Source organism: Ammospiza nelsoni, chromosome 15 (genome assembly GCF_027579445.1).
Source record: "Ammospiza nelsoni isolate bAmmNel1 chromosome 15, bAmmNel1.pri, whole genome shotgun sequence".
Taxonomy (NCBI): Eukaryota; Metazoa; Chordata; class Aves; order Passeriformes; family Passerellidae; genus Ammospiza; species Ammospiza nelsoni.
In genome coordinates, this window is record NC_080647.1 from 2,698,517 (window position 1) to 2,726,163 (window position 27,647).

At 38.8% G+C, this 27,647-nt stretch overlaps 1 protein-coding gene across 2 annotated transcripts in view; it reads right to left on the bottom strand.

Annotated features, from left to right (window-relative positions):
* Positions 1-27,647, bottom strand: part of PCDH11X (protocadherin 11 X-linked) — a 78,399-nt gene that overhangs the window by 30,341 nt on the left and 20,411 nt on the right. The window contains exons 1-3 of one of the 2 annotated variants that reach the window (XM_059483168.1): positions 19,977-19,998; positions 19,709-19,739; positions 2,590-3,173 (exon numbers count right to left, since the gene is read on the bottom strand). In XM_059483168.1, the coding sequence (XP_059339151.1) occupies positions 2,590-3,129 (540 nt within the window). In that variant the 5' untranslated portion in view covers positions 3,130-3,173; positions 19,709-19,739; positions 19,977-19,998. Of the gene's footprint in view, positions 1-2,589; positions 3,174-19,708; positions 19,740-19,976; positions 19,999-27,647 lie in introns of those variants that run through there. The other variant, XM_059483167.1, reaches the window with a different exon arrangement.

Consider the following 27,647-nt stretch of genomic DNA (forward strand, 5'->3'; position numbering starts at 1 on the left):
CAATGCACATTTCTGTCACTCTGTAAACAATGGCACTGCCCTGAATGGGGAACAAAGCCCTGGGGCTGGGCTGCCCCTGGCATCAAGCACAACATCAGGGTTTGTGGCTTCATCCCCAATCAGAAATCACTCTTTATTAAGGTTCCAATGCAAAATTTGCTCCTGCATCCCACTGTTTTCACAAACTACTTCTATTTATGAACACCCAGCTCTTTTTTTCCTATCATTTCCCATTTATACTTAAAGTAGTTATCTCAGCTGAGACAAAAATGGTTGGGTTTCCACTGGGCCATTTATTTCTTGTCTTAGCTGCACCTCCCAGCTCCCACCATCAGTTTTACACCACCCTCTTCCCCGATCCAGCTATTTCTCATTCTAGATGAATTTTCTTCTATTGTTAAACAATCTCTAAGTTCTCCCTCCTCCCCTGGTTCACAGCAAACACTGTTTATCATGTGAAACCTTAATGTCACTCCCTCTATGGTCACCTTGGGGCATCTCAGCAGAGAAACACAATCTTTTATAATGCCATGCACAGCAGCTTTGGGAACAGCAAGAAGCTCTGCGTGACTGTCTCCTCTTTTCTATTAACAGTAAAACTGCTGCCTTTTAAGAGTTCATGTGTTTCAAACAGGGCTGAGAAAATCAGAGCCACAGACAGTTCTGAGGATGAGGTGCCATGAATCTGTTACACATACAGAAGTTATTTTCTATTCAGGTACACCTTGATAAAATGCAGGCAGGCAAAAAAAATGAGTGTTAATCAGTGTGGTAATTAAAGCTCTGGCTTGTTTTAAATAAATCAAATCCTGCTTTACAAAGCTTCCACTGAATCCAAAACACAAGGATATATTTCTTTACAAAGTTTTGTTTTCTACTGTTTTAAGGAGTTTTAATGAGAGGAAGAACATTAAAAAAAAAGCAAGAAAAAAAAAGCAAAGACGTCATTTAAAGACTTTATCATTTCTTATCTAGTTTGCAAAATAAACCAAATGCAAAAATTATATTCAACCCTTTCCACACCGCACGAGAGGGGCAGTAAGGTAAGTGCAACCAAGTGATGAAATATTGTAACACATTAATGTTACCTTCCCAAGGATGAAAATGTGTTAAATACCCATAAACAGGTCAGCTCAGTTCCTATCAGAAGTTCCCTCTTTTTCATAATTTCTTGTGGACAAAGTCTCTATTTACCTCTTTTTGGGCAAGATAGGCCTGGCTTCATACAGGCAACGAGAAAATCTTGGCTAAATTTGTTTCAAAAGCCAACGACAACCAGAAATCTTTCTCTTCATTCCACATTTTGTCCATTTTTGATTCCTTTCTGTCCAAAATACAGAGCAATACAACCTTTCACTCTGTTGCTGCACCTACACTAAAGCATCAGATTTTCTGCTTCTATGAATGGATTTCTATATTTTAAGTACCTTGGCTGTGCTGAGAGCAGACAGACAGGTGTGGGATCTTTTTTTTAATTTATTTATTTTTTGGATAGCTGGCCAGAAATGCCCGGTGGGATGCACTTTCCTGAAAGGGATTTTTATGTCTTTGTCACTCCTTAGCACCCACACTGCCACAATTACTTCAGGTTCCAAGCAATTTAAAAGAGCTAAAAAAAGGCAGAGCTTTATTTTTATTAAATTGCTAGTAAGTACTGCTATCAGTGAATATCAGCTATGCAGTCAGTCAAGCAATATATTGGATAATGTAATCTATGTTCTTCTGGCACTGACGAGGGTCAGATTGGCTGCTGAGCAGCCAAACCACAAAATAATTCCCTGTTCCAAAGCAAAGGAAGTGAGGGCAATTTCAGCTTCCCCCAACATTTCGGGGTCAGTTTCTTTCCTGTTCTTAAGTTTGTTTCAGTAAACTCAAACCAAAGTGATGATTTATTTAGCAATCACATACTTGTGTTTATATAAACATCACATGTTTATGTTGTTCTTCTGTCCCCCAGTCCCCTGTTAGTTGCTAGAAAGAATAGAAGAAGCAAGAACGTGGAATATCTGCTCTTACAAGGCCACTGGCACTGCCCTTCTTGCACTCTGCACATTTGGAGCTGCTCCTGCCCTGACAGACAGACTCCTTCCCTCTGGAACAGCTCATCCATGCACAGGTGAGCATCACATCAGCTCTGGGCCAAGTTCCGCTGCTCAAGTCCACCAGTTGTGCAAGAGAGGCACAAATAAAGAATGTCTCCATAAAAATGGGAGGCATAAAGCCAGCACAAAACCCTTCTGCACTTGGCACTGCCACGGCAGCGGCAATGAGGACATGTTTTCAATAGTCCGGGAAAACTGTCAGCCAAAGTGTACAAACACTGTGAGTGCTGCTGCAGAGCTCGTGGATGCTTCCTCACACTGTTACACATGCACATAAACAGCTTCCCACAGAGTGAGGCTGAGATGCACCAGAACAAACTCAGGATTCACACTCTGACACGGACCTGCACCGTAGCACAACTGCAGCTCGCAGCTTTGGGCTCCCGTCACTGCGTGCAGCCCACAGCTCTGGGGTTCTGACGGGTTGGCAACACTGGTGGGAGGACAGAAACACACACAGCAACAGAGAAGGATGAAGCAAACCCACCTTGAGCAGCTCATAGTGCTGGATCCCGTTCACGCCGATGTCCGGGTCGATGGCAGACGGGACGGAGTAGCGGGAATTGATGGCCGTGTTCTCCGGGATGGAGATGTTAATGACTGTCGAGGGGAAAAGGGGGGCGTTGTCATTTATATCCTCGATCAGGAACCTGATCTTGACCAGCCTGAACACCTCATCCGGCAGCACGGCCACCTCCACCTCGTAGAAGCAGCGGTTCTCGCTGAGGATGCCGGCGCACAGCTTCTCGCGGTCGATGCGGTTGGCGGCCGTGAAGATCTCGCCCGTGTTCTCCTCCACCCTCACCAGGGGCACGTCCCCGGTCTTGTACACCAGCTTGAACTGCAGGGGGGAGGACAGGGGCACGTCAGGGTCCAGCGTTAGGTTGAGATCCTTGAGCAGGTTGCCAATGAGGACATTCTCGGGCAGCTCTTCCCGCACGGTGTAATTCTTCTCCTGCGCGCCAGATTGGAACACGATGCAGGCCAACAGGACTGCCAGGAGGTAGGTTCCAGACAGCAAGTCCATCTCCAGAATGGCTAATGAGGGCCCGTGGAGAACGCCAGGAAGAGCTGGGAAAAGGGAAAGGAAAAACCTTTAAGTCACAGAATACTGTTGCCCTAGGACACGAAATAAAATGATGCGGACACTGGACTTTCTAAGGTAAAGAAAAGAGTTCTGACTCTAAAATTTATAGATTTCTAAGGTAAATCCTTTAAAAGTCACAGAACATTGTTGCTCTAGGACACAAAATAAAACAATGCAGACACTGGACTTTCTAAGGTAAAAAAGAGTTGTGACTCTAACATTTATAGATTTCTAAAAGTGACAGTGGATTGGAGGATGACAGTGCCACCTCTCCAACGAGACTGGACAAACCAAAAGTTGATGAATGTTCTCTTTTTCCATAAAAGAACGCAAAACAATAAGTTATTTACATAAAGTGTGTGAGAAAGTTTGTAACAAGAATGTAAACATCAGAAGGCTTAGAAAAACTTGAAAAAACAGGACAACAGAATATTGTGTTCCTAAAGATATAAGAGCTAAAGGTGCTCCTTTCCTGCTCCAACAATGTGAACCTTTCAAAAGCCTCATTAGTAAAGTCACATTTGACTCCATCCTTCCTAAATATGTACAAAATTTCTCGCAAAACTTTTCACTTGAAACCCTTAACTAAATACTGAGGTAAGAATTTTAGGGCTAGATAATATGACATGAAGAAATAAGTACAGGAATCCCCTATTTCCAGCATGAGATTTTCTTTTGCTCCTTAGGAAAATGTCTTCCTTTGATCTCTCTGCCACATTGTCCTCATTTTTTTTAGCATTTCCTAAGAAAAAAGTAGGCAAGAAGTTTGCAAGCAACCATCTGCTGAGAACCAGATCTTTTTATACCTCTTGCTTAGATATGGGAATAGAAGAACACTTGTCTTAATTCTCCCCCCAAGTTTTGCACTGACAAAATTATGTAATGTTTGTTAACAACAACAACAAAGAAATCTGGATATTTTTAATTCAGGAACTTAAACTGGCAAGAAAATGTTATTATCTAAATGGAGTCTGGTGAACTTCAGCCAACAATGTGTGGAAATCCGTCTAGGGAATTGCAAAAAAAATTTTGTATAATTTTAAATTTGGTGATGCCTGTTCATAGTACTCTGAAATACCAATACCTTTAAAGGGAGGTACAAAATTGTTGGGCAAATCTGTACTTCCCAAGCTGGTTTCTGAATAACAATATATTCTTGCCTTGAGGTTAACAACCTCGAGAAAGATGGAAATGGAAGAAGAAGACTTACAGGTGCACACAGATATCTGTGTAGCAGCACTCAGCCTTCAGCCAAGAATTTTTAAGAGATAAATCACTCTCTTGAACTCCATGTATAAAATATTTGCCTAATCTTTACATAATTCTGCCATTCCAGAATTTAGGATCTGCTAGGATAGCATTTCTCTGAGGTAAATGCTCAAGAGCTCCATGTAAAGTGATTTTTCTCGTAAACGAAATCTTAGGTTAGCATCTGCTCCAAATACACCTGTGCCAACACATCTACATTCTTTTTACTGTGCAGGTAAAGTGTAATTCTGTTCCCTGTCTCCTCTCATTTCATTCTCCCTGCCATAGCACAGATTGATTTACTTCTGCAGATCAAGTTGCAGTGGCTGAAGAAATTCCTGGTGCCAGTAATTGCCTCCACCTGTTAGCAGAGCCACTTGCAGGGGAATTTAGAATAAGCTCTGATTTTGCAGTGAAACAGGTTAGGAACAATAAATATTGCTATTCCGTTTAGTACAGGGTTGGAAGGCAGTGACAGATACAGAACATCCCAACTCCACCTGCAAGGTGCATCCCCACATCAGCACCATTAACTGGACAGCATTTTCTGGCTTCAGGATTATACAAAGGCAGAAAATATCATTTTTGTGATTAGACATGAAATAAAAATGCTGCAAGTCCCCACTGAGGGAAAATGGCTTTGCTCCACGAATAAATGAATGAAGCTGGAGGGGGTGGCTGACCAGGGGATGGCATTTCAGGAATCCCCTGATTTATCACTGGAATTCGGGGGTTCATAACACCCAAAGCAGCACCAGGCAGGTGCCCAGAGAGAAGCAATGGACCAACAGCTTTTTATAAACCATTAAAACTTCACATTCTAAATATACAAATAAGGAAGTCTCCAGCAGCTCCTGATCATCATTATGGAAACACCATGGCAGCAGTGAGAGCCCAGTGAATGACTTGGTGAAAGTCTACAAGTGGATTAGGTTGGCTGCTATAATTTGATTTATTAACTGATTATTATTTTATTTAACTTATTATATACTATAAATTTATAATGTATTATATATATTTTATAATACATTGCATAATATATATTAGGAATATATATTATGGCTATATAATAAACAATAAAAATATATTTATAACACATTATTTGATTTATTAACTGCATATCTTTTAATGCAGCTCCAGCAATTGTCATCCCACAGAAGAAATTGCCCACGTACATTTGACCTGCAGAGAGAGCCTTGTTTCAGGAAAGCACATCTTTGCATCCATTATCACTAAAATAAAGATATTTACATTGTTTTCTATGGAAAGCACAAAAATGTATGGGTTACTGTAAAAAGTTGATATTTAAATGCTGCTCTAAAAAAAAAAAATCAGAATAGCTGCATGTTTTGTGCATACTAGAAGAAACTATTTTGCCACTTCTTCCTCTCTATTACAAATTAAAATGAAACATAACACAACAGGGTTATAAAACCCTTCAAATGCTGATGTTCATAGAATAATATTTTAAACTTACATTTCTGAGGGGAGGAAATAAAAACCCAACACCAACCATAAATATAAACCAAATTCTAGCCCCTATCCCAAATTCTTCTATGGCAATACTAATGCAAGTATTACTTATAAATAATAATGATATTAAAATGTTGTATAAACAGGTATATAAATCTTCCAAATAAACACATTAAGGATTTTTTTTCAAAGCAAGATGAGAATGTAAATGCAACAACCTAAAGAGTTCATCAACAATATTCCTGAATCAATTCCCAAAATTGAGATCATGCCAGGAGATACTTTATATTCAAACTAAATTATAAGCCTTTAACCCCAGTTTTATCTGCAGTGGAGTTTCCAGGGATTATAAAATGACAACAGCAGGACTCAAAGAGTTTTGTGAGGAAAACTGCAGGGTGGGACTTGGCATTACATTCTTATGCAAACTTTTATTCACTTTAAACCAAGTTTGGGCCACTCTATTGAAATTCTTCTTGAGTCATAGTAAAGAAAATACTTCAAAGCACGAAAAAACAGCACAGAGCACTTAGAAGCCATGTTAGATAAATGGCAACATGAATTTTGTTGTGACTTCTTCTGTCACAGATTTTCCTGAGTGACTAAAGGGTACAGGTATGTAATAGACAGTGTTAGTTTAGCAGGAAAAAATAACCAAGAATGGTTTACAGTGCTTCAACTTCTTACAAGGCACTATTGTTTTTTTCTTTAAAAATAATTCTAGTAACAGTTTTGAACAGAATTTTGTGGTGACTTCTGCTGTCACAGATTTTTCTGAGTGACTACAGGGTACGGACATGTAATAGACAGTGTTAGTTTGGCAGGAAAAAAAAAACAAAACTAGCAATGGTTTTACAATGCTTGAACTTCTGTACAATACACTAGTTTTTTAATTTTGTTTTTTATTTTCAAAATAATTCTAGCAACAGTTTTGAAGCTCTATTCCAGAGCTGTAGGCCTACAAGGAGAAAAACCCCCAACGTGACCCAAGTTTGCTGCTTGGATATAGAACAGAAGATCTTCAGTTGAGAGGAGAGTGCTGTTCTTCCAGAATCCTATTTATAAAGCCAGAGCTGTGCGCTGCCTGTCACTGGTGCCACAGCTCTGATGGGGATTCTATGGCAACAGCAACGCTCAGAACAGAGCAGGAGCCACTCGCCAGGCATTTCTGGAACCACAGAGCTCCAGCCTGGAGCAAACACCAAGAGCAGAAGGCTGAGCAGAGCAGCCCCAGCCTAAAGGGCCTTTCACGGGTTCCAGCACTCACTCACGCTTTTATGGAGGTTACGAAAAAAAAAATATATATATATATAAATTAAGAAGAAATCAAATTGTTTAACAGAAGGTAACATGGAGCTTGCCAAGCCATTTTCCCAGCTTTCAAGAGAAGGCATTGCTGTCTGTGCTGCTGACTTCCCAGCTAGGGAGGCAAATGGCCCAGATGGACAAGATGGAGGGGAGGAGGGGAAAAAGAAGTTTAAACTTGCTTTTCTTCATCTGGCTGTCCGTGCACTCAAATATACCTGCTTTTTGTCCAATACACCAAATATTAATGGTGTCACTTAAATATTAGCACTGTTCATTATCCTCTTCATTTAGCAGCTGTCAAATCACACCTTGAAAAGTGGAGAGAATATAAAAGCTGTAACCACATAATGGAGCAGGATGTGAAGGTAGAATCTAAATCTGTTCTTTATACACAAGGCTCCATCTGGTCCCACCTGAGCCTTTACCTTGTTACAGAACTTGTTATTTCTTCCTTAAGAGGATCTCAGAAAAGTTGTAAAGGGAGTAGAAGAGTTCAGGTGTTCACATTGGAAACACAACACCATTTCTTGTTGCTTGGATCCAGATTTGAATTAGACTAGAACAAACACTCTGTGGTGATGTTTTGTAACTGCCACATCAAGCTCAAAGAAAAAGGTGTCCTATTTTTAAAAATTAGGAATATTGAAGTCCAAACCTACATCAACAGCCAATTATTAAAATCATAGTAGAGAAGAAATCCTAAAAATACCACTCCCATTCTCATCTTTATACTCCTGAACCTATTTTAATTACTTGGGACAAACTTAGCCAGCACACCACACTTTTTCAATATCACATCCTTTTCATTTGCTGCTAATCCACCATGGGCTCCTTAAACAGGAGCATTTAAATCCCTGTATTGAAATGGTGTTTCTCAGAGCAAGAGATGCCCACGCCACAGCTCCAGCTGCCACCCAGCCCCACCATTACTGGGTTACCTCCCTGAATCGCAGCTGTTTCAACTCTTCCACTCCACTGGGGCTCCCTGCCATGAGCCCCTGCCAACTGGGCAGCCCTGCCCAGCTCTGGATCCTTGCACCACGCTGATGGGGATTTCAGCTTCACCCCAAAGTGGAAACTTGTTGATGCTTTTTTTTTTTATTTAGTGTTTGGGGCAGTTTTGGCTGCCATAATCCCATAACATCAATTTTTAGGTGCACACAACGAGGTCTCCCCTTTGCCACCGTAGCCCAGGGAATGTTTAAGGAACTGGCTGGGTTTTGTGGGACTGTTTTTTAAACAGGTGCAGAATTTACAGGTATTTTACATGTTTTGATGACAATAACACCACAAAGCTGGTGCCTGACAGAAATCCCCCTTAATTTTTTTAAGGCACAAATGCCACCAACCAGGCTGAACCCACTGTCCCTCTCCACAGTGTTTCAAACATGAATTATTGGCAGCCATCAATATTTACCCACAGGACCCACTCCCTACACAGGATATTTCATTATCAAAGAAAAAGACCTACCTCAAAGAGAAACAGACAATTTGTTGTATTATCAGGGCTTTCAAATTCATTCCCTCATATGATTTTACTCTAAATCCACTGAGGGGCTGATTCATTCTTTGATGTATTTTTTATGAGTGTGATGGTATTGACTTCAAGGAGGTTTCTTTAATTTGATTTTTTCTTCGGTGATGAACAAAATGAAACTGGAAATTCTTATCACCAGGAGAAAACTTCACCCCACACCCATTTAAGTCAACAAAAGAATTAAGTGAGAGGCACAGCTTGCTTACAGTTGAGTGCTCTCCTGATTCTATTTAAAAATAGAAAATTTTTTTGTTATTTTTATTATTTTTTCCATTACAAGAGGTAAGAAATGCTCTTCACTTGAGGAAATAAAAAGTTAATGATCAAAACAGAGGTTCTTCAAGCCACATGAAGAAGCAGCCAAGGTGTGGAAAACAAGCAACTGATAAATTCCTAGACAGAATTCTTTATTCCTGATAGTAATCTGCAACTAATAGGAAGAGTGTTGATTAAAACTTGAATCAAAATGCTGCAAACAGTGAGCAGAATTATAAATACACAACAGGCAGTGAGCATGCTGAACAAATTAAACTCAATCACATTGATATATGGCATAAGGGGTAATTTATTTTAATTGTTGCAAATTAATCCCTTTAAAGCTGAAGTCCCTTTTTTACCAGAAGAGTGAGTACAGTCCACATTTGGGAAAATGCATCTAGCAGCCACCCAGGAGATACTTTAAAAATATCCTGTAACTCATTTCAGAGACCTGTGAGAATATGCAGTGTCAAATTTATTTATATCCCAGTGACACCAGGAAATGGCCCTGCTTTTAGCAGTGGAACATTTTTGCATTGGAACTGCATAAAAGCTAAAGGTTGAGAACAGAAATCTTGGGGGAAAAGCTGACCATTTCCCTGATGGCTATTTTCTTTTTCTTAGAAAAAAAAATAATGGGATGCCTGAACAAATAGAAAAAAAAAGTAAAAAAAACCTAAATAATCAAACCAAACTCAACACCAAGGCCCCCGCAAAGCTGCAGCCCATTGAACTCCAAAGTGAACACAACACTGCTCTGAAAATTCAAATATATACTCACTATAACTCAATGGCTGACTTCTCAAAACACTACAAAAAATCAAGTTGTTAATGGTATGATTCATAATGTCATTTTCTTTGCATACTATTTGTGTGTTTGCACTAACAAATACATTTTACCAATCAAGTGGAAATTGCTCTGGTTTTAATACTTGAAAATCTGTTCATGCCTCAAATGTGAAAATTAAATCTCTGCTAAAACAAACCAAAGGAAAATCACCTATGAGCAGCGGCAAGAGAAGATGGGACCACAATAAGAAACTGTGTGAAACCACGTGTGTGTGGCTGTTGGATGCACTCCAAAGTAAAACACATTTTTATTTGTTAGAAAACAGAAGTCAATCTGATTTCAGCCATTTGTGTCACATCCTCAGGAATGGCAATTGTCAAGATCACCTGTTTCATACATAATGCATTTTGCTTCACTGCCAGCGAGCAATTTTCATTTCTCCCTGGTAAAATCCACATTTCAGTGTCTGCAGAGCAGTCCCAGTGGCTGTGAATCAGGGCAGGGATGCTGCTCTATTGTGAATGCTGTGTTCCATTGTCCTGCTAGTCCCAAATACAATCCTGCCACACACGTTCCAGAGGAGCAGGAATCAGTCACCTCCTCCCAACCCCTCCAGTTCCACACAGAGCTGAGGAAATCACAATAATTTACTCCTCATTTAACCATTTGTGAGAGCAGAGAGCACTGGTCTCAAAATCTCTAAAAAGAAACGAAAAATCCTAAACATATTACTATTTTTTTTCTTTTTTAAAAAGGCATTACTTAAAAGGAAAAACAAATATTCTATTTCTATTCTGTAATTCTTGTAAAGTCAGGATATCTGGATTTTTTCACCCAGTTCCTAAAGGAGAAAAAAGTTCTTCTGGGTGCCAAAATACACATATTGGACTCCAAAAGGATAAACTTTGCTATTTTCATCAGTTTCTCTTTGCCTTAGCAGAATATATAAAAAAAGAAAAAAATCAGGTTTTTTTATCTATTAACAGCATAGCTGCTCATTTTCAGAGGGGAGTTTTTGTTCTTCTTAAAGATATCTTGAATGCAAATTAGGATCAAACTATGAGGTTCTAGTCAAGAGTTTAAAATATCAAACACATCACAAATTTCATCTTCTATACCTTACATCCATCTCACCAATTAACAGCCCCATCACCACCTCTGCCCAAAGTGGTCACATATGGATCCCATACTTGAGAAAACATCTTTATAAATCATTAACTCAGCTCTGGAGCCTCCAAGAGTGCCACGAGCTTGAGAACTAACTGCAGATCTTGGAAGGAATTTTCTCATCATTTATGGATGGCCCCAAGCAGGGAAGCAATCACCACAATTTTTAGCAAACTTGGCCTATCTAAACACAGCACATGAATAAAACATGGCAGTGGGGAAAAAAAAAATAACTCCTAAGAGAAGGTGATGGGAGAGGAAAGCTTTTCCAAGGACAGAACAATATCAGAGTTTGGGTTTTAGATCAGTTTTTGGGTTTTAGATCAGGGTTCAAACCAAAAGCAGATGATGCCAACAGCCTCTCCCCTGTCATAGTAAGGGGATTCTCACTCTTTCCATGACCATCAGGCAACTCCTAGGAAAAAAACTTTAATTTTTAGTTCCATGAACACAAAGACAAATCATCATCTTTAGCCATGGAAGCCTTGCAATGGGAATTGCTGCCTTCCAGGGGCAGCTCCTCAGCTGGAGGCCTAATAACAAAATAACAACAAGTATTTCTTCAAATAGCAAAAATACTTCTTTAATTTCATCATTTAGTCACAAAAATGCGAGGTCTTTCCCTCTGTTATCTCAAAACCCAAACTGACACTGGAACCATTCTGATGTTCTGCTGAAACACTTCCCATCCTGACAGACCCCCAAACTCCGCAGAAATGGCAAACAAAGGAAATCCTGTGCCACAGAGAGTTCTACACTGAAGTGATTCTGGAAAGGGGATTGAAAATGAAACCATCCCATGGAGATGATGGAGCAGAGCTGTTCTGATTTAGGAGAAAGCAGCAGCCTAAAACCAGTCAAACTACTTGTACAAAAAGTACTCAGCAAGAAGAGTCACAAAATGGGATAAAACAGAATTATAAGGGTACTTTAAAATGTGATACAGCAATTTGATGTGCAGGGCCTGATTCTTTAAATTCTGTTTTACCTGTATAGTAAATATGGTTTAACAAGTGGAGGTTCTGGTCAACAATTAAATTGATTCAAAGCCCACTGAAACCACTGGCGTCTTCTCCATGTTTTACAAAGTCAGCTGGAACTATAATTCTGGAAATAAAATTCCTTAACTTAAGCAAAAAGTTAAGTTGCCAGCACACCTCAACAACAGACCTTTATTAAATATTTGCATAGACTGTTATGTGTCAGCATTAAATGCTTAATTTTAGATTGTATTACAAAGGTCAGGCCATGCTCTTGAAGCCTGTCATGGTAAAGCTTAACAAGCCCAGAAAATCTGATTTTTAACATTTTGCCCAGAGACAAAGTTCACAAAGACACTGCAGCTCCTTCATAAACTGTACTCAAATTACAGGAACTTTTTTTTTTTTTTTTTGCATTTCTTTCCTGCCTCCTCACTGAATCCTGCCAACAATTAAGCTTCTGCAAGGTGGACAAAACATTTCTGGCTGGAAATCTGCATCTCCGTTGATTTGGTGAGGCCAACTCACTGTCAATGACCTCCAGACACAAGTGATGTGCTTGTAATGGAGACCAGAGGAGTTTGGAACATTTGGGATGCTATTTCCCACCCATTACCCTTCTTCTGACACAGGATAAACAGCTTCCAAAGGTATAACCAATAATGAGAGCAGTGTGCATCTGAATATCAGAGTCCTGGAGGTCACTGTGCTCATGGAAAAACTTTTAAAAGCCCTCCTGAAGCACATTTTCCCACCCAATATCATGGGCCCTTGATGCATCCTATCATCACTGGTACACTACACAGAACGCTTTTTAAGAAAATCACATTTTAGTTCTTGAAAGATAAATTGCATGAGGAGATACTTAAAGTAGAGTGAATGAAGATTAAAGTTTCAAATAGATATATATCCATCTGCCTCTCTTTTGTGTAAAAGCCATGCTCCTACTCCACAAACCCAAGTGAAAAATCTAATTTTGCTACAAATTGAGTGACTTCTCCACTTGATAGCACCTTATGATTTAGCTGTAAGTCAGAAAAGGGTACTAAAAATACCACAAAACACAAACCGGCCTATTAGCAGAAAAAATTACAACATAGAGAATTTTTTAATAATGCGATGTTTTACAAAATCTTATATTGCTTGTAAGTTTTATCATGCTTCACATTTTGGTTACTTTTTCTGTTTCAAGAAACTAAAAATGACCAAAGAGATATTGTTTCTTTCTGGAAACTAAACATTTGTATAAGGGTTGTAATAGAAATGTCATGTAAATACAACTGATAGACTGCTCCTTTACATCAGATAATTATGCCTCCAAATCCAAGACCTGCCAAGAAAATTGGTGTTTTCCTTTCTATGCAGGGGTTGTTTTGAATCTCTTCAACAAGATCAACACAAGTGACACAAGGACATAATTATGTGTTGTCTCACAAGATGGAAGAACAACAGTGACAAGATTAACTGCTCCACCAATTACTGGTGTGAGGAGCAGAAATATTGATTTGTGATTAAATGAATAGAGAAAATAATAACATTTCAAATCTTTAATGTCTGATGATGCGTCAGTCACAGGTCCTACTGATTGCCAGTAAAATAAAAGCTCAGAACTTAAAGTCACATCCTGTGTAGAAAAGGAAATTTGGTGTTTTGTTACCAAGATCTGTTAGGATCCCAATTGTGTGGAATATAAGATAACTATTGAATGCACCACAGCAAAATTCCCTGAGACAAGGTTCTATTCAGGTATAGAAAGAAGTGCTAAAATTTTGTAGTGCTGAAAAGCAGAGTATCAATTCCTACTGACACTCCATGGTGCTGGTCCCATACGCACTGTAAAATATTATAAGATATATTGAATTTTTTCAAATATACCAGTACACAAAGAGTACCCTAAAGCTTGCAGATCTAGTTTCCTAATAAAATTCTGCTGTGTTTCATGTGATGCAGTACATCACACCTATTTTCTGATACCCAGGCATGATGAATTCCTATAGGCAGTCTGACATCTCACAGTGATATTCCTCCATCCATCAGTAATTTGTTCCCTGCTTCTGCTACAAGCTGTAGTGACAGGAATTTGTGTGTGAGTGTGTATGTGCCACACATCACAGATTTTTTGTCTCTTTCTGGCAGGGTTTGAGGAGGCACTTTATTTCTCAGTGCAGCGTGGATGGATGCTGCACTGCTTTCAAAGGAGAATGGCTCTCTGTAACCTGGGCGATCCTGCCAAGTCTGCTGTCTTTGAAATCAATTCAAGAGATTCATGCTCAGACTTGGCTGGAGTAAGGAGGAATACACTTTTCTGATCAAATCACAAAACAACGAGTTCCTATAGCTCCTCTTCTATTGGGACGCAATGTTTTCTTGGAAGCAAAAACAAAAATCAGACATTTTCTTGGAACACACCAAATTCTGCCATATATGTGCTCTACTCAGAATAAAGGACACAAATATCAGGTTGAAACATCTTTCCTGTCCTAGAAAAATGACCAATTACCTGAATCAATTGTTTTAATTAGCATGAATTCAGGAGAAAAAAAACCCTGTAATTACACAAGCCACACAAAGCCCTTTCCTGTACAATTAGAAATCACTGCAATGGAGCTGCCTCTTGTTTGTTCATTTATCTGGTGTAGAACAGAGACATTAGGGGAATTCAGCTGAAAAATGTGTGCAAGATAAATTTCCAAGCAGAATGACCACATCAGAGTTGTGTGGAATGCAGATCATGCTCATCCCTGGGCTCAGCCACATCCCTCCCACATGGTTTCTGCAGAACAGCAGAAATTTGCACCTTTCCTGACCACTGAAATTCTACAATTCTACCAATGGTAAATAAAATGATCTTTGCAATCCCAGCCGTCTCATTAGTCTTGCATTTGACCTGAAATAAAAAAGCTCAATAACTGTATTGAAATCATTCTGTGGTTAATCACTTGAGCCATTCAATTCATCAGCAAAACAATGTTAATGAAGGCTTGTTGTTGAAATTATTATTTCATTGCACTTTCAATGAATAAAACAGATTTTTTTAAGTTCAATATCCAAAGTTCAAACTGAGTGATCACCACACATCCACTGACACTAACAAGTGAACAGAACAACAAATGAAAACCTCAAAATTGCTGAAAAACACAGTTTAAGGTGGATTTGTACCAGCACAGGGCTCAAATGGCAGCACTGAGAGGCCACAGGTCTTGTCCAGCCTTCCAGCACGCCAAACCACACCAAAACATCAACAACAAAAAAAACCCAGAGAGGTCTTGCTTTGCTTGCTGCTCTAATTCTGCTTTTCTGTAGATCAGATTGAGAACAGCCAACTCCTGGATGATCAGGGTTCTATTTGCTCTTCAGAAACTACAAACACAAATCCTTTTTGTGTTTCTGGGCATAGCACACCAAACCATCAGGCTGCTAAAACAAATGCTGTGCTATATTGCACTTGTCAGCTTTTACCTTCCCCCAAAGGAACTCAGAGCTTATGATTTAGAGAATATACAGGCCAGCATCCCATCTTTAGTGGGAAACTTTGATCTTTTGTCTAAATACTGTCTGCAAGACGAAAACAAAGCCATTGTGTGCTGAGTTTTGGGCAGGTTACAGCACCTATAAACCTCCGCCCATTTGGAACTTGGCATTGGCGAGTTGAAATGCCTCAGCCTCTATCAGAAATTAAAGAAGCATTTTTATTTACTCATTTTTCAGGCGGCGTTGCTGCAAATTGCCTGCAGAAGGCTTCATGAGGATGTTTTAGCAAGCAGGCCACCTAGTGCCTGACAATAACAAGTACTCAGAACGACCTGAATGCTCACAAGGAGTAACACCACTCACTCACCTGGACAGCAAAACCGTGCTGCCAAGCTAAACCTCTACAAAAATAATAGAATATCCCCCCTTGCCCCCAAGCAGAATTGGGACACCTTCCTTCCACAATTTTCAATGTGGAATAGATACACATCTTTGTCATGTCATTTTCTCTGAGAATTCATTTTGTAGATAATCTAGCTACTTATGAGATTTCAATTATCGCAGCTTCTTGCTGAAAAAATAAATGCCAGTCTATTTTATGAGAAGCTTCTGCCCAGTCTCTCCAAGGAAAGGGCACAGCCCCAAGGCTGCCAGAGCTCCAGGAGCCTTTGGATGCTCCACTCCCAGGGATGCACGGGCTGGGATTGCTGATTGTGCAGGGCCAGGAGCTGGACTCAATAATCCTTGTGGATCCATTCCCACTCCGCTTACCCTGTGATTCTATGACTTCCCATTATTCTCCAACAAATGTAATTTCTAATTTAATAGAGCAAAATTAAGACTAATGTCATATTTTAATAGCATGAATGGCACATGTGGCAGCACTGCTGAAAGAGTCATTTCCTCCTAATTCATTTGTGCCAGTATTTTAGAATCCAATTCTGTGTCTTTTAAGATTGTTGGCTAAGTTTCTATAAACATCAAGAGATATAGTGCCTATTAAGCTTTCTGTTTCATCTTGGCGATATACTGCTCCTCTCTACACTGGAATGAAAATTCAATAATCTCAAGAAGCAGGCAATAGTCCCTCAAAGTAAAAAAGACTGCTTCTTTCTTTACTGAAACTTAAATTACCCTCAGTGCCTTCCTCAGAATAGTGAGATTTTAAGCCCACGGAAAGGCTGTGCTCAAAGGTACCAGAAGATATTGGATATATTTTCTTACTCACATTCAACAGACTAATTTTCAAATATCCTCATTTGACATGTGCCCATGAAAGTCAGTCAGATCACAAATAGTTTAATCAGGATCAGTGGTTTGGTCTCCCTAAAATTCAGTGGAATTTTGGCTCCCCCAGCACTGGGAAATGTGTATCCAATGCGGCATATCTCACCCAGTGCTCTGAAAGCCAAAGCTAAATATTTTTCTGAAAAACTTATTTACTCTGGAAAGCATAATGCCCTGAATCTCCTGGTTCAATTTATGAACTTATTTAGGATTTATGTGTCTACAGATATGTGTGTATACACGCAGTGCTTAGATGGAAAAGGAATAAATAAAACCATTCAGTGGAATAAACTTCTTCTGAGCATTAAAGCAACATTTAATAGAACATGCCCACTATTTGCAAAACTGCTCAAGGAAACAGAGATTTTCTTTCCCCAAGGTACTGAACTCTATAGGCAACTGTGACCAAAAAACTGCCCAAAACTCTCCAACACCATTTACATTGCACTACACTCCCTACTGATGGGATTTACTTTGATGGGCATTTACATTTACAAAACAAACACCCAAACAAAAACCCAGGCCAAGGTGTTGCCTCTGCCTAGAAGAGGAATTTAATTCTGAATGTGTTTCCAAGAAAATAATCTTCTCCTCTGTGATAAATTAATGCTCCCATATGTCAAGTTCCAATTGGAATACGTAGATTGACAACAATAAAATTCCCCTGTTGCATTTTGTGAGCTTTTTTGAGTTTCACAGGGACAAGGTCTTATCTTTTCTGAAATTATAGTTTCATTACCCATCTTTTGATATCTATTAGTCAGGTATTGGAAGGACAAATCCACCCACACCTCTTTGATGATTTCTCCTTATGGGATCTGAAAGGCATCACACGTCCTCAAACAATAATAACAGGAATACAAAACAAACCAGGACAAGTTGAACAAATATTTAATCCTTGCCCCAAAGAATCTGGTGACTGTGTGGCAGAGCCAGGAATGTCTGGGATAAATCAAAAGACCATGACATGACCAGGGATCTCTCCCATGGTGGATTTTAGTTGGATATGAATGTTATAAATGCAATCAGTATTTATCAAAACAATCCAACCCAATGCCAAGATGCTGGAGCAAGCGAGCATTCCCACTAGGGTCATGGGTAAATTGGTCTCTCATGGGGACAGCATATTATAGGGATTATAAGGATTAATTTTCAGGTTCATTGGAGCAGCTGAAGCAGACAGAATTTTCACTTTTCCCAGTCTTGAAGAATCAATTATGAAGCAGGATGCAAGAAGTGGAAATGTTGGCTGGAAGAGTGGCTGCACCACCAATGCTGCCTGTCCCTGCCTGCCTAGCAGTTTTCCTTCTCTAGGAGTGACAACTGTAAATGAACTTAATCTAAGTACATGTTAGAGGACCTGTGCCTGGTTGTTGCCATCAGTGTGTAACATCCCCTGGGTGACAGGTTCTCTCACTCTGCTGAGTGCTCATGCATATTGACAAGGATGCTGCCTGCCAAAAATGACAATACAGAGCAGCATTTCCTGCGCTCTATCTGCCCTTGGAGGCTGCTGCTCACCCAGACTCTCTGCAGCTCCTGCACCAGCTGCATTCTTCCATGTCCTTAAGATTCAAGATCCTTCCCTGGAAAACTCAAATTTTTTTTCCCCAACACAACTGAAAGGATTTAAAGGGAGAAAAGACGTGCATAACAAGGCATGTCCTATTACCAGACTAAGCTAAAAGGCTCTGTCTTTATTCTCTCTATCCCCAGCATAAGTCCAGAGTAGAAATAGAAACAAAAGGGTTTGGTTTCCTCCTGGACTCCAGTAAGCTGGGGAACAATGGAATTGGCTGCTGGAACTCCAGCTCTGGCATCTGCTGCAAGGCTGAGCAGCACGGGCTGCAGCAGCCAGGGGACATGACAGAGTATCTGTGGATCCCATCGAGTCCTGCAGCAAAACTGCCTTTATTTGCAAAGTGTTTAATCATTTATAATTCTTCTATTTGAGGAAATGGCCAATGGTATTAGCCATGCAAGCCTCTGTGGGCTAATGTAATTAGTCTTACGCATTTTAAGACCAGATAGAATGGTATTAGAAAGAATGGAGGACTATTTTAATTGGATGATGGCAAAATCCCTCTAAGCACTATGGCTGTCTCCTGCGCTCAAAATCCTCTAAAAAGTTCATAGATTCCAATTGTTTTCTGCAGCAACAGTATTTCTATCTAAATTATATTAAATGTGTCAGCTCATTTCCAGAGCAAAAATGATAAAAGCACATTCAACTTCAGCAAAGCTGATCACTTTAAAGAAAAATATAAGATAATTAAAAGCTGTTACAAGTGACAATACAACACTGCAGCTTCAAAATTCTTCCCTAATTACAGCTGCTAACTTTTAATAGCAACTGTAACAGTGAGTCAGATTTGACATTACAATAGCATCCCAACCTCTTATTTGGGAGAAAGGCTCTTGAGGAAAATACAATTACAAGGTGAGCACAGCCAGCCAAGACCATTGCAAGTTTTGAAAAGCCAGTGATTGCTTTCATTTTCAGTCTTGTTGAGAAACCTGGATTAGCTCCCCTTTGTTTGAATGCAGTCCTTTCAAAATGTCGAATGTAACCAAGTGGAGCAGATTCCCAAAAAAATATTCAGGAGCCTTAAAGGGAATGGGCACTGCTCCTTGAAAAGACCTTCTTCTACAGGTAATTTCTGAGCCAAGTGCAGGGCTCACATAAATAGCTTTATACCATTCTTGTAAAGAATTTGTATGACAGGATAAAAGGAGGGAGTTCTGGAGAACACTGTACTTCTGGGTTCTGCATTAATTAACCTTTTCTTAGTTTGATATTAATGTGGTAGAAAAGAAGAGAAATTCTGAAGCTGATACAGCTGAAAGACCATGGAAGTTTTTTTTTTTTTCCAAGAACATACAATGTCTCCATTGTCTTTAAGAGGAATTAAAAGAGGGATGAAAACTAGAGCCAGTTAGGCTTTTCCTGAGCTGGACAACAGGAGCTCCTGCTCTCCCAGTCAGCCTCAATAGTCTCACCTTTAAACTTGTACAGCTGTAGAATTTCTTCCTACAAAAGAAGGATGCAAAAGCAGAAAGGGCTGAACTCCTTATCAGACTGATAAAATTCCAATAACAGACATTTTATCCAGAACCTGGGAGATATTTATAGCTCTGTGCTTTAGAATTTACCCACATATTTGAAATCTTAGGTGCCACATCTCTATTCTTGTATCTGTTGGCATCTTATTGCAGGGGTCCCATGCTGTTTTCTGCTCACCACAAAAGGAGAAAACCTTATCCATACCTGCTTGGTGTTTCTCGTGGTCAGCTCCTCACAGCACTGACTCTTTCTTCTTCACAAAGCAGACAAGGGACTCCAGTTCTCTGCTCAACATCACCCCACTCTTTTATAGCATCTTCGACTCATTGCTTACAGCTGTGGCCTGTTAAAGTCAGGCTGTTCCCAATCTTTGATAATTAGCCCAGCTGCAGCTCCTTAGGGCAAAGATTACTTTCTGCACTATCTTTATTTTCTTATATTCTATCCCCCTACATGTATGGAGGGATATGAACTGCATTGAAACCTAAGTGAGTTTTGAAACCAAATCATGGTCAGTGATTTCCACCCATCCCTGAGAATTTGCTTGTATGAAGAAGCAGTTCCCTCAGCTTGTATTGGTGATGCAGTGCACAGAGAAATTGCAAAATATCTTATGAAAAGGAAAACACACAAAATTTAATCAGTGGTCCACTGCCCCAAAAGGAATGACAAGAACATTCTGAGATCAATACAGTATTAGAATAAAAACTGAATCAAATTCTTTTCCCAGATAGTCAGCGGTTTAGGTTTGTCAAATTAATGGGCAATTCTTTGTGGACTTCATGGCTTATCCTGTCAGTTCTTCGCATTAAGCAAAATTACTCTTAAATAATTCTTTCTGAGGAAATCTTCTGGCTTACAGCTAATGCCAACATTCAGGTATGGAAGATTAATTTCTGCAGAGATTGACCTGTGAAACCTCGGAGCAGAAGGAAGGGGAGAGGAGCATAATGCTGGGGTTTTCCATCTCCAAGGGATCTCTTGGTGTGTGGCACTGCACAATTCCCTCCAGAGTCATGCACTGCTATTTTGAGAAGCTGGTTTTTTTTTTCAGCCCTCGCCTGGTTTTAAAAGTAATTGAAGAGGAACAATCCATCCCATTTAAAGTATCCCAAGAGTAGAAGTTAGTGGAAAAGAACTTCTGAGAGCAAATGAGGAAGGATCTAAAAGAAAAACACCCAAGGGATTGTATCTCAGAGACAAATTCATTTTTTTTTTTAAATTACAGGTGCTCATAATTACTTGTAAGGGAGAAAACTAATTATGGCAGTCTTCAGGGAGCTGAAACATTGTAAATACTGAGAGAAAGCAGCCTGGGCTTTTGAAAGTTATTTGTGTACTTTGCTTACACTTCCAGTCCTTGGTGGCCTGCAAGCATCCCTCTTTTCTTTCCTTTTCTCCTTTTTATTTTGTTGTTACACAGAAGTATTTTTATTTATGTTAAATAATGAGAAATAAACCAAAGTTCTTCTGAATTTCCTGCTTTTAAAAGTTTTACAAGTTTTCCCTTTTATATTCAGAGAATGAATATTCCCATGTTCACCAAGTGAACACATGAAATCTCATGCATATCAACAATATATTTAAGCCATGGTGACAAAATGGTAAATTATTCTTCTTTTCATATGAGCAAATGTGTTTTTGTACTGAGAAAAAGAATAAACACCTAAATATTTCATAAGGTATTATGCAAAATTGCTGTTGTGCCACCACATGCTCTATAATATAGATATAAACTTGGCTTAAAAGATCAAACTAAAACATTTAGAACAACTCAATGTGTTTTCAATAAGGCCTTTGCACATGCCCTAGCTATTGGTACTTTCTGTATATTCAGTATTTAGCTGTTCTTCAGACTCCAATTACAGCCCCAAGGCAAATGTGTACAAGCACCAAGTGATGTGTCCCTCTCTACATCACCTAAGTTGGCAAAAGAAGGAGCAGAGAAGAAAAAATTGAGTTTACTATGTATTACTTAGCTGATTATTACACCATATGTGGATTACTCAGTAATTACTAGAATTGAACACAATAAATTCGAATTAATTATTCATTTTACACAATAGGCTACGGCTGCTCAGCACTGTGGTTTGTCACACATGGTCTCCGGTTACATGTCAGACAGGATTCCATCAGCTTTAAAAATCTCCTCTTCCACCAACCTTAGCAAAACAGAAAGGATGCAAAAACTGAGTGAAAGAAAAACATTTTTCTATATGACCTCCATTCTTCCAATCATCTTTCTGTTTTAAATACAAAAATATTCTAAACTCAAAAATATTTTAAATACCTAAATATTTCAAACCAAGCCAAATTCCATTACAGTATAGTCCCAACAAAGTAAATAGCAGAGAGATATAATTACTATAAAAGAACAGAACTATAAACATCTCCATGTATTATATTATTTTGTTCTGTATGGATCATCCATTGACTTGGACAAGACTTCCTTTGCCCCAGTTTGATTGAAGCCAGTGTTGATTTTGACATTGTGAAAGTTTCACTGTTACAGAATTTCAGATCTTGTGTCAGTCAATAACATTTGTGTAGCAAAAAATCTGTTGTTTAAAAGGCACAAATTGTCTCTAATATTGTGGCATTATAATTTTGCCCCCTGAATGCTTTATTTGATGGCAATAAAAATAATTCTTGCTGCAGTCTTTAGTCAGGGACAGCATGTGTGTTATTTACCTTAAAGAACAGAGCCTTGGAAGTGAAATTCTGCGAGTAAATTCTGTGAGTAAATTCTAAAAATTCTTCTTTATCAGCTTTTTACTTGGTACAGCCAATGAAGTGATCAGTTAGGTGTAATTTTAATATTCTTTTTTGTACACTTCCTATCTAGATTAATTTGACTTTGTAACAAGCAGACTCATTACCCATTCCTTCTAGGTCCCGGTGACAGATTCTTAAATGATCACTCAGTAATTAATTAACAAAAAGTACCTACACCTCTCTGAATTTGGCAAAATGTCTCTAGTTATAAAAGTATGCTAATGAAGAGATTCCCATATATTATTTGTTGAGTTATGGCACTCTAGAAGTCTAGGTGTAGGTGAAAATCATAATGAGAAATGTGATTATTCAGCTATTAAAAATATTTTCAGCATACTAGTTTTTATAATTATATTCTCACTTATGAAAAAAAAAAAAATGGTCTCAGCAAGTAGCCAAGTGGAGACCCTGGAATTTCCAAATTCCACGGGATTTCCAATTTACGACTTCAGCTTAGGAAGGGATTTTTCAGGTGGGGAGATCCTGTGTGAGGAACTCTGAAAAGAAAAGAATCTCAGAGCGCTGGAAGCCCTGCCAGGGCAATTTCCTGCCAGCACAACACTCCGTGCCCAGGAAAATCAGCACAAGTGCCAGGAGGCCTCGGCTTCACAGGGAGCTCCTGGCTGAGCTCATCCACACACGGGACATGAAAGCGAAGAAAGACAAATAAACTAAATTTTGCCTCCGTCTTTTTGAGATAGGTCTTGGGGTCTAAAGGTGAAGTTCAAGGAGGGAAGGAGCTGCAAACATGGAAAACGTCCCAGGAGGGAAAAGCTGGGCTTTTACAGAGGTGCACAGTGGCAGAACAAGGGACAGCCTCAAAAAGTGAAATGAGGAAGGTTCTGACTGCATATTAAGGCCAAATGCCACAAACTGGGATAATGAAGCTTTGGGGCAGGCTGTGTGCAGGCTGGGACCTGGCTGGCAGAGCCCAAAGCCACCAGATCTGAACTCACTCCTGACATTGCTCTGGGCACACACAGATCTGGACTGGAAACTCCCAGGGTTCCTCCCTGTGAGAATTATTCTGTGATTCCATGAAAATTTAATCACAAGGATAAGACACAGGTATAAGTATGAGCTTGATTTGTGGAATGCAGTACTTGCATTTCTTTAATCTTGTGCCAGGGCAAAGGCAGGAGAAACCCTTCACAGCAATCACACTTGTGTCTGGTCAAAAAGTCTCTGTCAGTTTTTAGTGGGAGCCAAAGATTACCAAAGACAAAAACTTGATGAGCATTTGCATAATTGAAAAGGCAAAAATTGCTGCTCAGAACTACTTTAAGTAATTTTGCAGTACCAGGCTTACTGGGCATGTTTTTCCTTCCTGCTAATGAAAATGATTTGAACCATGAAAAGAGGTTCACCTTTAATCCCAAATACTGTTTCAATGGAAGAAAAAGAAATAAGAAAGTATTTTGCACACATTATGGAGTCATTAAACTTGTCAGCATCCTTTTAAAACTGGAAAAAATCCTAGAAAATCAGGGAGGGGGAAATTTCTCACATGATGTAAATAGCACTAAATTCCATAGTGTATGGGTCTCTGTATTTTGACAAAAATATTGTACAAAGCGATTGGAACCAAGTGGAATAAGGATCTTGCCTTTAAAGATGGAATTAAGCATGGATCAGACACAAGTATGGTTTTCAAAAAAAGCTCCCAAATCTTGAGCAACGTTCTAAGCAGATAGAAATTCAGATTTATTTTTAAAGTTGTACTTGTGTACCATCATGAATGGTTTATAAAGTTTCCCTTGATAAATGCATTAGCACCCCACAATCTCTCATAAATATGTATGCTAATTTAGTTTGTTAATAGAAAAAATGTCATAAGTAGCATAAATGCGTATACAATTTAAATTTAAATATAATTCTGTAGAAACAAAAAAAAAAATCCCACATTTCAACTTTACAGCTGCAAACTTTTAAAAAGGATGAGATATATAAAGGATGCCTTCTCTCTAGTCAGAAAATTCCTAATGCTACAGAATGTAAAAAGGAGGCAGAAAATACATTTCCCTCCAAACTTTTCAGAAATTATAGCCAGTAGGCGGTCGTGCTGTAAATTTAAAAAACATGCCCCAACTTTATGACTTTCTGCCTTTACCTTCCAGCAAGGTTTATTTTTGGTTCCTTTCCAACAGAAAAATGGACTCTGAGATTCTCTTCAGGTTTAAAATAATTAGTAAACCCTTAGAATCCTCATTATAAATAGATCAAAGCTTCAGCCCAACTTCAATACAAAGGCAAGGCTTTTAGATCAAACTTGAACTACCACCCATCCCACACACGTCCTGCTGATATCTTACTTCGGGTTCTGTTAAATTATTAACACCAAAATACTGAATGATTCACTATTTAAAGAAAAAATATAAGAAACTTCATTTATACAACTTTTATACCAATTATATTTTCTCTTTTCTTCTTTCCTTTTTAATCTGGGCTGCTTTTTCTTTTGCTGTAAAATTCATGGCTTAATTTCTCATTTATAGGTAAAAGAAAAGCAAAAAACCCCCACTAAAAGTAATTAGGAAGTCAAGAAAATGCAAGCAGGAGGCATTAAGCATTAAAAGAAAAAGTAAAAATAAAGATGTTTGGAATGCTGAAATTCTCCTGCTCTGCCAATAATTCTGGAATTCTTGACTCCACGCTCCAATGTGTCCAGTGGCCAGGGCAAATCAGAATTATGGAAATCAGGAATATGAACGTGCACAGGAGTAACAGACAAGAAAATCTCTAGGTGTTGCTGCCATCCACAATATCCACTTGGCACTGAACAACAGTATTATATATATACATATATATATGTATAACAATATAAAAGAAGCTACTCTGGGAATCTGAATTCTGGAAAGAACTATATGGCTTTTTCTAAATCAGAAAATTCTCCTCCATGCAGAGCCTGTGGTTAGAATGGAAAACAGTCAATAACTGCTCTGTATAAAATACTTGGCCAAACCATTTCCAACCTACGTCAATGCTGAATATAGCACAAAGAATGCAAAAGGAGCAAAAGATTTGAATCTCTATGCCTATAAAATTTAAGAAAAAAATATAACATATTATAATCATGATACTCAATGAAAATTAGCTAGTTTATAAAAACAATAGGGAAAAAGTTTATAAATCAGCTGGCAACTGAAAGTGATGGTGAATTCCTTCATGATCTCAGCCACAAACACTCAGCCTGCACACAGGATCTCTGTGCCTCGTGCTTGGCTGCTGCTCAGCACTGACAAACTTCAGCTGCAAACTTGCACAAGTTCATAAAGAAAATGTCCTTCCACAAGGCATTTGTATGTGTCAGAACACAGGATCACTCTGCATAAAAATGAACACACTGCAGTTATCTCAGCCCTCATCAACACAAGTTCTATGCTGAAACACTGGTGCTACCTGAGTTCACACCTTTAAATTAATTTCTGGGATTTATTGGATGGATTTCAGGCAATTTATGACTTTTGTGTTGCCAGTATGAAAGCAACCAATAAAATCAAACCCCTTCTTTGCCAATATTTTCCTTGGACTTGGAAATATCTATAGGTAGAAAGGATATTTTGCCCTAAAATGCAATATAATCTTTAGATTTTTTCCCACTTAGTTAGAAATAATACAAAGAGAAGACCATGAAGAACAATGAAAATTCTTCTAATTGTCCCAGATAAAAAACCGCAGCCATTCATGCTCCAGCACTGCAATCCTGATACTGCTTCTCAGAGCTTTTCCCATTTTATTCCTTCTGCACTTGTTTGAATTCACCATATAGATTCCAACAGCTGCACAGTGCACAGTGCATCACTGTGTAACAGCTCAGACAAAACCAGCAGATCTTTCTTGGGGCTTCTCATCACTACCAGGCTAAGATGCCTCTATCAATTCAAGTTTTCTGGTAGAATATGTCTGGCAAAACGATGTACCAAATGCTTCCCACAAGTTGGAGAGCAGCATTGAAACTTGGAATAATTTATTCTGTGCTGCTTCCCTAGAAACAGAAAATGAGGCGAGGTTCTGGGACATTTTGCGGTTGGATGGGTTGAAGTTGAAATGTATTTTAATTTAAATAGGAATGGGAATTTTTGCTGCATCACACACAACAGACCAAATTCAGAAAACTTATAGTTTTAACTCCTTAAATTGAAAAGAAGCCTTAAAAAACAAAGGCTGGCTATCTAAACTTTTACAATTTATTTGGGAAATGTGATGCTAATTTTAACTGATATTCATGCAATACTTATTTTACACACACATATATTTACATTGCTATTAAAAATGATTTTCCTGCAGAAAAACAAAACATAAAAATTATTCGGCAGCTGAAGCAAGAGTCAACCCAAAAAGTACTTCCTCTGAGACATGAATAACTCATGGATTCTTATCCAACTGTGGCTTTCAAATCAGCTTCACACAAAGCTTTTGGTCAATTTAAACACAGGAGAGCGTAATTGTTCATACCCTCATTAGCATTAACTGACAACTGAAAAGCAAGATACATTATTTCTCATAAAACTTTGGGAATTTAATCATTCTTCCAGACTGGAAGATTTGTAAGTAAATCTTGCTAGTAATCTTAATGGGAATTCCATGCATAAAAATGTACATGAATATCAAATTCTAAGAATACAGATTTTTGGTTTAAAACTTTCTCATTTCCTTTTCTACGTGCATGCAAATCAGCCTGGTTGAGCATAAATTGAAAAGGAATTTAGAGAGATTACTTTGGTAAGGCACATAAAAGGATATCCAGGTGATAACACAGCATCAGGCCACACTGTGGAAGGGAGAGCTTCCCACGGTCTGTTCAAGCAACAAATGTGATTTTTTTTCCTTCCCTCTGCTTTGCTTTGTAAGGAATACAAGATCATAACTCAGTTTGGCTTTCCTGCTTGCTGGATTGCCCATGGGAGCCTCTCCCACTGCTTGGGAATGGTCTCCAAACTGCACTTGCAGGATCCCAGCACTCAGCATTCTGTGCTCTTCCCTCCACAATTCCCACAACCAAGTATTGCCAATCCATGGAATTGATCTCCAAACTGCACTTGCAGGATCCCAGCACTCAGTATTCTGTGCTTTTCCCTCCAAATTCCCACAACCATTGCC